This window comes from Lutra lutra, chromosome 3, assembly GCF_902655055.1.
Source record: "Lutra lutra chromosome 3, mLutLut1.2, whole genome shotgun sequence".
NCBI lineage: Eukaryota > Metazoa > Chordata > Mammalia > Carnivora > Mustelidae > Lutra > Lutra lutra.
Genome location: NC_062280.1, coordinates 135,121,554 through 135,134,449, shown reverse-complemented (window position 1 = coordinate 135,134,449; position 12,896 = coordinate 135,121,554). Strand labels below are relative to the sequence as shown.

At 39.6% G+C, this 12,896-nt stretch overlaps 1 protein-coding gene across 1 annotated transcript in view; it reads right to left on the bottom strand.

The window, feature by feature from the left end:
* Window positions 1-12,896, bottom strand: part of FREM2 (FRAS1 related extracellular matrix 2) — a 158,300-nt gene that overhangs the window by 66,524 nt on the left and 78,880 nt on the right. The window contains exons 5-6 of the mRNA XM_047723239.1: window positions 2,420-2,545; window positions 1,022-1,273 (exon numbers count right to left, since the gene is read on the bottom strand). Of these exons, the coding sequence (XP_047579195.1) occupies window positions 1,022-1,273; window positions 2,420-2,545 (378 nt within the window). The remainder of the gene's footprint in view (window positions 1-1,021; window positions 1,274-2,419; window positions 2,546-12,896) is intronic.

Sequence of the window (12,896 nt, the reverse complement as noted above, 5' to 3'; positions counted from 1 at the left end):
GAAAGACCTCTTGCCAAGTGTTGGCAATTGAGGTCAACTATAGTACGTTGGGGAGTACATAATGGATGTGGGAGATTCTTCTTGGCTGAAGGACACCAACTCTCTTACTCGAAGAGACATTCTGGCTTTGAAAGTCAGGTAAGTGGTAAAGATAAAGATTAGTCAGATGAAACAAATAGAGTGTTTTCTGTTGTCTCTGTCTTTTGTACTTTTGCATTTATTTTCTTTTCTCAAGGCACAAGCTATTTCTTTTTTCTTTTCTTTTTTTTAAGGTTTTATTTTTTTAAGTAATCTCAGCACCCAACGTGGAGCTCTAACTCACAACCCCAAGATCAAGAGTCACATACTGTTCTGACTGAGCCAACCAGGTGCCCTTTCAGGCACAAACTATTTCTTGAGCTGAGAAGATTAAGACCCTTCTACTCCCTTCTTCTACTCTGAAAGTGGGATTATTTTATGGTAATTGAGTTTCCCTCAGGAAGAGTGGTCTAGAATAAACCCCCCTCCTTTTGGGGGCAGGGAGCTGCCTGTTGGATTTCATTTTCCACACATTTTCTTTTTAAATTCATTTTCCACACATTATCTTTCTAGTTATTAGTTTAGCAGTCTTGTCAGATGGGTTTCTCTGTTAACCAAGTTCAAATACTGAGATTAACATTGCAAAATATAAGCTTTTAAAAGCAAAACGAATCAAACAAAAAGGAAATAAATTGATTACAATTGCTTCTATTCTTCCTCATGAAATTGGAAAAATTTAATCACCTAATGGTAAATGGCATTGTAAAAGAAAACTGTACAGAGGAAAAAAACATACATAAGTGTGACTTTTGCCTTTTAAAAATATTGAATCAAGACAGACAAATTGATGCAGCCAACTTTGAAACTTAATACACTATAAAACCAAATATAAAATGCACATGCCTGCTATAATTCTTTTATACTCTCATTTATCTGTCACAAGTTGTGCCTGATATTGGTCTGCCTGGTAGGCAGAATAATTTTCAAGTAAATTAGTACTTACCATCGTCTTTGTCAGGGATGATCTTAATCTGAGCTGCTGGGAACTCCGATCCAATCCTCCCACCCATGGGCATGCTCAGAAGGACATGGAATGTTTCCTCTTCTTCATACAAGGAGTCGTCAATAACAATGATGCGACACATTTTCTCGTGCTCATCTCTGTCAAAGCGGATGACACTGGTGTGGTCCTCCGGCCTGGATATGTAATCTGAATAGGACAGCACTGATGTGGGCACAGTTCCACCTGCTGTGCCTGGGGGTAGAGAATCCAAATGATGTTTATGTAGAACATGTTACAAGGGTGTTTCCAGATATAATTATTTTCACATGCAACATCTTCATGGTCAATTTGTATATCTGAACCTCTCTGGCAATTGCAATAGTGCCTACATACTGTTGTAGTATCATAAGGCACCTTCATAGTGGTCTCAAACATACAAAGAATATTACATTTCAAGTGTTTTCTTCTCTACTTCCTGCCACTGGTCTTTCAGAAGAACACAATATTACAAAATAATAGCTCCTTGTATTCCAGTGCTTACTGGGTGCAGGCAAAGTGCCAAGTGCTTTCCATGCATTACTTGCTTAATCCTCTCAACAGTCTATTGGGGGTTACACACTGGAGGTTTACAGAGGTTAAACTACCTGCTCTGGGACCCAGGGCCCAAGGTGGACCCTGGAGTCTGTGTTTCTGACCACAATTCTTTACTACCTTTCAACTCATATAAATACATTAATGGGAATTTTCATGAAGTCTGCTCAGATATCAACTGCTGATATGATCTTGTCTTTTACATTCTTAGAAAATCTACCTGTTTCTTAGAAAGATATTTGGTCTATTAATGAATATTATATATTAATTTTAATTTGGTGTTACATAAAATCACCTTTTAGAGGAGGCTTACCCAGTGAGCAAAAGAAATATCTTGAAATTCAGAGGAGGTTTACCCAATGAGTAAAAGAAATATTTTGAAATTCAGAGTTTCAAATTACTTTGAAATTAGTTTCTTTTCCTTGGTTATGTATTTCTTTGCCCCACCCCCACCCCTTTAAAAAAAAAATAACCCCTTCTACATGATTCGGTTTGGGTGAGGAAAGGGGACTTCAATTTCTTGCAGTCCAAACAGCTTTGAGTATTAGAATAAATAACCACACAAATCATGTATGTTTTGGTAACAGCAATGTTTCTAGGCCCTCTTATCTCTAGTAATTGCTTTTTTTCCTCCTCAGAGATACAATAGTGAAGGAAGACTTCTGGATAAGTGCTTTGTTGTATTTTATGAAAACTGTAATAATAAAGCATACCCTTCAAGGCATAATGTTATGGTTCCAACATGTCAAAGAGTCTTATATACACATCTTTGGGGGGACAGTTCAGTTCTTTGGTAAATCGAGCTACCTTGTTGTGTGTAACAGACCACCATCAGCTCCTGGCTCACGTCTCCACTTCTCCGGATGGGAATGAACAGCTCACCAACATCTTCTTCAACGGAGTATTCGGACTGGGGAATATATACAGTCGACTCTAAGGAGAAAACACAATCACAGCTACTATTATTTTTGTCTGAGTTTCTAATAATCCTAGGCAAAGTAAAATTGCTCTAACAATGAACTTTTCCCCCTTGCATATTTTTTTAGAATAATAAAGTGTGAGGGGAAGGAGGAGAAGAGGGGAGCAACGGTAGGTATAAAGCATGCAGGCTCTGGGCCAGAGAATTCTTAACCTGGAGATAAAGCCCAACATTGCTTTTATCTCTAGTAACTGGTTTTTTCTCAATCAGTGCTGCTGACATGCAACTTTGTTCTCTTGACACAGGTCACCACCTCCCGGTGGTGTAGTCAAATTTTAGAGGCTGAAGAGATGTCGAAGTCACCTTGTCCCACCTTGTACTTTACAGATGAAGAAACTCAGGTGCAGAGTGTTGAGCTTAACTTGCCAAGGCCTCTTACTGATTGAGTCAAAATAAAAATTCAGAACTTGTAAAATCTGCTCTTCTATTCTTTACCTCAAATGTGTTCCTTTTGAATGATTAATGCTTAAAAACACAGTAATACATTGTTCAACATTTGATTTTTTTTGTTTGCTTGTTTTTTTTAAACTGCAATTCCTTTAGAATTTGTAAATCTATTAGTCAGCTAAAAGGAACATATCTGTGGCTTCCTTCCTCCCCTAGAAAAATAACAATAACACATAGTATACAACATTATATTTATATAGTAAGACTCTGATTCATTTTTAAGGTAGTTGAAAAGCTTGCTAAATAATAAAAACGGGATAATGAAATTGGTGAAAAATATAGCTCAGTGTAAAACTGGGTTTTTAGGGAAACATTCAGTTCAGTAAGTTGACATGATAACCCCCAAACAGATACTTTGGTGACTAGGAGTCTGTTTCACTGAAAGTCTCGCATATGCATAGAAAATGCTTCACAGTTATTTTTAAAACAGTAAGCCACACTGTTTTTGATGATTATAAAAGACTGTTGGAATAAGACATAGGCGCTTGGGGTACATGTTTTATCCTCTCCACCCTGCCCTGTGCCCCAGGAGCTGACGAATGTGAGCTACATCAAAGGTTTCCCTTGTGCTCTGGCTTCCCAATGGGTCAGCCAAAGGGGAGCACAGGCAGGACTTGGAGGTCAAGAGGAGAATGAGGTCTGCGCCATTCATTCCCTGGGCTCCTTCCAGGTTCAGGACTGACCACACCCCTTCCCCCAAATAACAGTCATGGTGCCCACTGGACTCCCTAGCTCACTCTCTGGGCTCAACTAATTTCTTCCCTTGCCCTCAGGCCTAAGGGTAGTAATGGTCCGTACTCTTACTAGCCTTTAACTTACTAGCCTTTACCATGCTTGGTGGTTTCCCAATCTTTGCACACACCTTTGCAAACAGTTATATTATTGCATTCTTTTTAAATTACTTAATTTAAGTTTAATTATTACACTAAAAAAAAATCAAGTATGTCATTTGTTGTCTTCTGAGATTCTGATTGATAGATCAACATAAAAAATGGTACCATCAAAAAAAAAAGGGTGGTTATAAGATTTTACAACTAATTATTCATTCGTCAAACATTGATTGGGTGACTTGTACTTGCCAGACATGTCTACTAGGCAGAGGGGATATGGAAGTAAACAAAATCCCTGGTCTTAGGCAGTTTTCATTCTAGTTGGGTTGGGGAAGAGGAACAAAATAAACAAATATACAAGAATATATGGTATATCAGGAAGTAACAAGTTATATGAAGAGAACAGAGTGTGCTGAAGGGAATGGGGGAGGGGGTGACTAGGGCAGGGTATATATCCTGGTGGGCCTGTGTTACATAGCAACATATCAATCACATTTGAGCTGAGATTGTAAGGTGGTAACCAGATGCCCTCTGTGAATAACTTAGAGAAGAGAATTCCAGGAAAAGGGATGAACAAGTGAAAAGGGCCTCAGACCAAGTCGTGCCAGGTGTGTATAAGGAATGGCCAGGGGGGCCAATGTAGCCTGAATAAACTGAGTAAGGAAGAGAGGGCAAGACATGGGACCAGAGAAGTGGTTGTTGGGTGGGTGGTGGGAAGATCAGGTGGCACTTTCAGGATCACTGGAAGGACTCTGTGTTTAAGTCAGAGTAAAATATTGTGTAAATAATCAAAGATTACCCAATGGAATGAAAACACAGTGGCTATTCAAAGTTTGCGGTAGCAAAGGAGTCAGCCACCATCACTTGTCTTTGGCACAGGCTCAAAGGCAGGCTGAGGAGTTGGAGGAGCTGGAAAGCTTTATAGGAAGAAGGGGAAGGCTGCTGGTGTGCCCAGACTAGCAGCTGTCGGTACAAGGGAAGCTGTGGGCAGGCTGACTAGAAGTGAGGCATCCTATGTGACTAGTTATGGGATCACATCTGCTTTCTCTGGTTGGTCTTAACTTGAAAATGAGGAGAAAAAATAGGGAAGCTGTCAGTTATTGATCAAATTTTGACCATTTGGGGCTGATGGCTTCAGAGGCCATGGTGTCGTTTCTCAGTTGCTGTCATTTGTGAGTCAGAGTTGTATTTTAATATGTGGTCTGTCCATTGTCTGTGTGTATGTCCATCCATCTCTCAATATAAAGGCATGAGAAGTCATTGAATATGGGGGGTCCTGTAATTTGACATATTTTAAGAACATTAAATATCCAAGCTGAGATGTCAAATTAGTCAGTTGGGCATATAATCCTGGATTTCAGTGAACAGGTCCAGATGGGAAAGGTAAAAGTGGGAGTTACTGGCTTGTTGATGTATGTGAAGTCTGAGTCAGAATTAAATCATTTAGGGAGGGATTATAGATAAACAAGACAATGGATCCAGGGACTAGCCCCAGGGCATTTAGAGGTCAGGGAGATAAGGAAGACTGAGCAAAGAAGGCTGAGAGGGGTCCCAGTTATGAGAACAACCGAGGGAGTGTGGCTTTTGGAGGCCAAGTGCAGAAAGTGTTTTAAGAAATACCAACTGATGAAATGTTTCAAATGCTGCTGACAAGTCAAGAAAGTCGAGAATCAAGCAATCATTAGATTTGGCAAAGGGAAGTCACTGGTTATCTTTATATGAACTGTTTCGGTGGAGTAGAGAGGACAAAAGCCTGAAAGAATAAATGGGAGGAGATAAATTTTGAAGACAAAAGGCATAGATACTTCAAAAAATTTGCTGTCAATAGAGTGACATCTAGAGAAATATCTTGTTTTCAAGATGAGTTTTTGTAAGGGCAAAATTAATCCTACTATTATGAAGTAGGATTCTACCAAACATAAAATACCAAACATAGAAATTATTATAACATTTCATTAGCAAAAAATACATCAAGTGCCACAAAATATTCAAGTCAAGTGTTCAATGAGATCCAATGAGTTTCTTTATTAACTAACAGAAATTAAGTCTGGTATCACTTAGGTTTTGGCAGTCCTCAGGTCATTTACTCCAACGGCATTGGTATAAATAGTACACAAAGTTTTCTTTCTTTCTTAAAGTTTGCTATGGACCAAATGTGTCCCTCAAAATTTATACATGGAAGCCCTAACCCTCAGACTGATGATATTTGGAGGTGAGGACTGTTGAGAAGGAACTAGGTTAAGATGAGGTCATGGGAGTGGGGCCCTCATTTCGGGATTAGTATTCTTAAAAGAATATGATCTCTCTGTCTGCCTGTATCAGAGTTGATCATATATAATAGTTATGCTATACTTCTAATCTATACTGACCAACTTTTTAAAAATAAGTTATTCATAGAAGTCCCATGTAAGGCATTATAACTTCATCCCTTGAGTACCTGAGTTCCTCCTACATGCTATGGCCCATGTGGGCTTGATTAAACAAGCCAGCACTGGATACTAGAGCCAGGAGGTTTGAAGAATGAATAAAGATGAAAGCTGGTGTCTTGAACCCACTCCCTACACTTGGTCTGACAGAGGGCGAAGAGGTCCAGCATCATGTTTAAGTCTTCTGCTGACCGAGCTTTGGGCAGAAATGGATGGTTTATGGGAGAAACAGAAAAAGGAGAGAGGGAGAAAAGCTTCCCTGGTAGATTTTTCTAGTTAACATCATTTTTCAACTTCACTTCATATGTATAGTTGAAACTCACATGCAGACTGCCCCAAGCAAGCATGGCTTTTTAAGTGTAAACACCACCCCCACTGGCATTTATGTAGCATCCTTAAAAATTATTAGCTAATACCCAAAAAATATTATTACCTAATTCGAGTGGGGTTCTTACTGTTTGTGAAGCCCTTATTCTAAATGCTTTTCATGTATTGGGTGTTTTTCTCCCAGCAACAAGGCTTTCACATAAGAACTATTACGGCTGTCATTTTACCTTGAGGACATGAGGCACACAGAGGTCATGGAACTAGCGGAAGCTTAGGCCGGTAGCGGCAATGCCCATATTTGAGCCCAAGAAGCCTGTCTCAAAGACCAAACCCATAACCGCTATGGTCTACTGCTAAAGGAAGAACATTCTGGGTAGCAGGCAGCAGCACTCACGCCAGAGACAAACAGAAGGCTCAACCGAGATTATAAAAGACATAATGACTGCTAAAACAGAGCCGGCAGGGACGGCAGAGGCAGAACAAAGGAAGCTAAAAACAAGTATCTTGAGAACTCCTTTATAGATCCAATGTATTCATAGAATTCTATATATAAATTTATACATATAAAATTATAAAAGCATTATGTAAGGTATAAAAGCTGTATGATATTCATATTAATAAAGTTATAGAATATTATGTGTTACATGTATAAATACATAATAGGTCTATGAATATAATATCTGTATTATGTAATGTAACAGCATATCCTATGTCAGATCCTAGTGAGCCCATTAAATGGAAGCTATAGCAGCCTCTGGGAAGGGGTTCGTTGAGAGGCAAAGTCAGGGAGGTATTCTAAAAACAGTAAACTCTCTGCTAAGTAAATAGAGACACACACAAAAATGACTGCAGGGTCAAGCTCTTCAACCTTAATTAACACTGGCTTTCCCACAGGGTAGGCCTACGAGGGACCTTTCCTTCTTTAAATCTCTCAGAATTCTTAATAATGAACATGGATGATTTTTAGATTTTCGGATCAGTTTCATTATTCTGTATTTTGCATTTTGAAAGATAAAGCTGAATCCAGGGAGTGCCTTCTTTATTAACCGATGCAACTGTGCTGTAATGAATGTTTTGATCTGCAACCTCAGGGTTTACTTTTAGGTTTGACTGGGCTGTCACTTAGGCAAAAAATGACTTCTGTTCTCAGAAATAAAGTAGTTGTCATTATGTTTGAAAGATAATGTTCATTCTGTCCTTTTCTCAATTATCCTGAACAGATTAAAAACAAAAAACAAAACAGATTCCACTAAAAACATGATAGGACAAAATGTTTTCTAAAAATCTTTGTTATATGGAACAGAGAAAGAAAATGCAGCGCATGGAGAAAGGCACTGAGTGTTCATCGTCTTTGGAAAGTTTGGCACATTCAAAAACCAACTCCGAAGATATTCCGGGACCTCCTCGGGCTACCATGGTGCCCTCAGACTGGTCAACAAGTGGTACTGAGTAGGAAGTCTGTCCCTGATGTGTTTGAACTTGGACAGCTCTCTTAATTTCCATGGTCTGTGTTTTTACTCTGAAACAGACATAGTGATTGATATAGGCTAAATTTACAGGAACTCGAAAGAGAAACAAATAAGAATAATGAAAACATCTAAATCACATGATAACAAGTATCACACGTTCACATCAGGATGCCACGAGATCCAAAAATCATCCTCTAGCACTATGCAAATGTGGGTCAGAGTGGATCTTTGGGTAATCTTTGTTCCTATCATTAAATGTTTTCATTTCATGAACATAGAAACTTTCAGACACTAAACTGGTTTTATTTTGCACCCCTTTTTTCATATCCACCACTTGGTGCCAGGAATGTACAGATATGTGCTGCACCTTGAATAAGTATTTAGAATTGTCCATCTCTTAAGACAATGCCTTGTGTTTCAAAAGACAAAAGGTTTTCCATTCTCAGAAAGAAAAGAAAAAAAGCAAAAAGCCTCCACACTCATTGAGATTCAATTTTTGCATGCTTTGTTTATCATTTTGGTGTCCTAAGCTGCAGTGGACTACCCTTTCACTAATTCTGTACCTTCAATTTTGGTACACTTGTCTCATTGGCTAGCCAGTGATCTCCCCATGTCGACACTGACAATGGTACAAAATTTTAGAAGCAATTAACTAGTGTTTGTGTTTCATGGAATAGCCTATGTCGTCCGGATTCTACCATATGAAATGGGTTTGGTTCACTCAACACAGACAAGTTTGCCTTTTCTTTGAGTCCAATAAGACTAGGGTCCTTGAGCTCTAAGTTCTACTTTCCTCTAGAATGGTATGTTTATTCTCTACTGTATATATATATATATCTATCTCCTAATCTGGTCATACTAGGTTCATGGTTGATTTTGGTATCCAAAGGTATCAGAATGAGCCCCTTTCAGTCAGAAGTTTGCAGACACTTCAAGTGTAAATACTAAATAATTGCACAAAATAGTTAATAATTGCATAAAATATAAAATAATTGCATAAAATAATTGCTTCAGACATCTATGCTAAGTATCCATACTTGAACACCTATATTTGAGGTTGTGTTCTGCTAATAAAGTACATAAAACTCAATTTACCCTGGTTAGAAATTATTAAAGGTAAACAAAATGAATGGGATCTTGATATAAAATAGGTTTTAGCTCTTACCTATTTTCCTCAAAATAAAATAGCTCTTACCTATTTTCCTCAAAACAAAAATGTTGAATACTAATCTTTTTTTTTTTTTTTTATTTGTCAGAGAGAGAGGGAGAGAGAGCGAGCACAGGCAGACAGAATGGCAGGCAGAGGCAGAGGGAGAAGCAGGCTCCCCGCCAAGCAAGGAGCCCGATGTGGGACTCGATCCCAGGACGCTGGGATCATGACCTGAGCCGAAGGCAGCTGCCCAACCAACTGAGCCACCCAGGCGTCCCTTGAATACTAATCTTAATATTATTATCTGTATACCACTAAGAGTGAGAAAAGATGGTTTCTGTCTGAAAGTTAGGGAACCTAATGTGTAGGAAATTAAGACTCTCCTTCCAGGTTAGAGATTTCTCCTCTGGGTGCTGATTGCTCCTGTATCACAGCACATGGCATTCCGCATTGTTAGCAGTAATCATTTCATAGGAATCACCTAAAGATACCCTTTCAGAGTTAATGTGCCTTCTTCAGTGTAGCTCCCTCATCCCCAGCTCTTAGCAGAATTCCTATAGTGAATGTTCAATAAACAACTGTTGAACATGGATGCATTGCGCAAGACCTGGAGTAGTCTTGATTATCATCCTAGAACACTTGTTTTGTTTACCTGTCCTAATACGTTTTTTGGCTTGATATATAAAGGTAAAACTTAAAAGAATAAGAGGAGAAGGAATCGGGGGCACTTGGGTGGCTCAGTGGGTTAAGCCTCTGCCTTCGGTTCAGGTCATGATCTCAGGGTCCTGGCATCGAGCCCCACATAGGGCTCTCTGTTCAGCAGGGAGCCTGCTTCCCCCCCACCACCCCCGCCTGCCTCTCTGCCTGCTTGTGATCTCTCCCTCTCTGTCAAATAAATAAATAAAATCTTTAAAAAAAAAAAAAAAGAAGAGAAGGAATCACTTTGGTTCTTGGTTTTGTTTTGCTTTGTTTTTTCATACACAAGAATAGGTGAAACAATGTTGCTGTTGGCAAAGTGTGCAGTTTAATGATGATTCTGGGAATTATATCTTTTCAGTCTCCTGGAATGACAGAAGACTATAAAACTCAGAGAAAAGAGACGGGCTTTGTAAGGGAAAAAAAAAAAAAAAAATCTCTCTCTATATTCAGACACTGGCTCTGGCACTTATTAGCAAAGAATTTTGGGGAAAGAAATTCTTTGAGCCTCAGAGATCTCACTTGGAAATTGACATATAAATTGCAGGTTTAGTTGCGACATGACTGTGAAGCTCCTAATGCACTGTCGGGCTCACAGAGGATACTCAAATATGATAGAGCTTGCTGTTATGATTACTATCCCTTGGCCTATGGAATAATCCTTTCGGACTTCTCTGGGTTGGGTTAGAAAAGAGGGCAAGGGAGTAACAATGACCTGGAATTTCCTCAAAGACTTTCTAGTCCTCTGGCAATCTGCTATCTGCTCTTGAATCGTCCAGCCTAGTTGCAGAGGATCTTTCAGCAAACATTTATTGTTACGACTCAGAGGTACCCCACAGAGGAGTGCCCATTCCCTCAGAGGAAGTGTTATTTTACCCATCCCTGCTACTACAAAAGGCAACCAAATGCAACAGCTTCCAAGAGGCCAATTTAGGCAGAGATAAATTTAAGGATGGCTCTATTTCTCAGGTTCCCCATCCAGAAAATGCTTCACACACTTTAAAACCCCTCCCAACTGGAACTTTCTACCTGCATTTGTAAAGGACAGAGGTTGTGGAATCAAACTGAAACAAGGAAGGATAACAGAGATAGAGGACAAAGCAGTGAGGTAAAAATCATGACAAGAGTAGATTTTCCCTGGGAGTGCCTCCAAGGCCAAGCACCTGGGATAAAGGCAGTATGACAAAGAGAGGTTAACAGCTCTGCTTGGCCGTCTGTATTCTTCCTATTCTAGTTTTCCTCTTTGTTTTTTTTTTTTTTTTTTAAGATTTTATTTATTTATTTGACAGAGATCACAAGTAGGCAGAGAGGTAGGCAGAGAAAGAGAGGGGGAAGCAGGCTCCCTGCTGAGCAGAGAGCCCGATGCGGGGCTCTATCCCAGGACTCTGGGATCATGACCTGAGCCGAAGGCAGAGGCTTAGCCCTCTGAGCCACCCAGGTGCCCCATAGTTTTCCTCTTTGTACCACAGACTTCAGTGTATGAGGAAACTGAATTTATTGATGTACTCAGTAAATGACTAAACCCATTTGTCTGGGAAGCTGTGAATACCCACAGTCATAACAGAATGGCGTGTCCTCCTTCTGTGACCCCATAAAGCTTTGCTGAGTAGAAGGAAAAGCCCCTTTACAGTCTTCCATTTTCATACAAAATATGTCTGTTCTCAACAAAAATGTGGGCTTCTGATGTCCCATCTGACAGCTGAGCTGTGCCTGAGTGGTCCCTCTCTGATTGACAGGGAAGGTACTAGCATGACAGCAAGATCTGCATGTGGCCATTAGAAGATTAGCTCCGTTCTGTGCGTGGCCATCCCAGGGCACCCATGGATAAGGACTGGGGTGCACTTGTTCTCATTGGTGTCTGCCCTTTGAGGCAGCCTGCCCTTCTCCACAGAAGATGCAGGAAGACATATCACCTGATCCACTCTTTAGAGTCAATCTACTCCCAGCCTGAAGGTCACAACATCTGGAGGCCTGAGAGATATTATCCACATGGGCACTGCATGGTACCTCAGGTGAAACAAATAAGCACCTAAGTGTACATATTATCTCTGCAGATGTAGATACTTGTGTGATGAATTAAATCCATAGGCATTTAAAATCTTTACTTAAATCACAATGATCTAACTTAAAAAATACAGAGTATTATAAGAATATAATTATGAACATGTGAGAATTTAGGATGGATGTATGTATATGCCTGTGTGAGGGTACAGTTTGTGTTAGTAAGTTGTTTGTTTCATTTTGTAATAAAACATGGTAAGAGTATTATAAAATCTGTCCCATGCGGGGACACCTGGGTGGCTCAGTCAGCTAAGTGTTTGCCTTCGGCTCTGTTCATGATCCCAGGTCCTGGGATGGAGCGCCACATCGGGTTCCTTGCTCAGCAGGGAGCCTGCTTCCCCCTCCACCTGCTGCGTCCCCTGCTTGTGTGCTCGCTCTCTCTCTCAAATAAATAAAATCTTTTAAAAAAGAATAAATAAAAAAGTAAAACTTGTCAGATGTGAAGTTGAGAGCATTCTATAAACAAGTAAAATGCCTAAAATGGTATGTCTACAAGGTAGTGAGGTAAAAGTGAGTAAAGGAATGTGTGTGTGTTAAGCACACCGCCAATAGTAAGTGTTTGATGAATTTCAATTATTATCATTAGCAGTAGCAGTTACAGGCAAGTAAAGAACTGGGAAACATATGTATTTGCATGGGTTTATATAAACTAGCTAATAGGTAAAGACAGTTTCCAGATGAAAATGAAGCAAAGTTGGATATTTCCTCTTCTTGGTTCCATAACACTGCACACACTTTGTTGTACCACGTCACATTCTATTGCAATCACTTATTTACAGGGCTCTCCTTCTCATGAGAGCATATGTGCTTTGATAGAAAGAACTATATCCTATTACCTTTGTAGCCCTAACACCTAGAGCTATACCCAGCACAAGTATGAGCTAGATACATTTTTAATG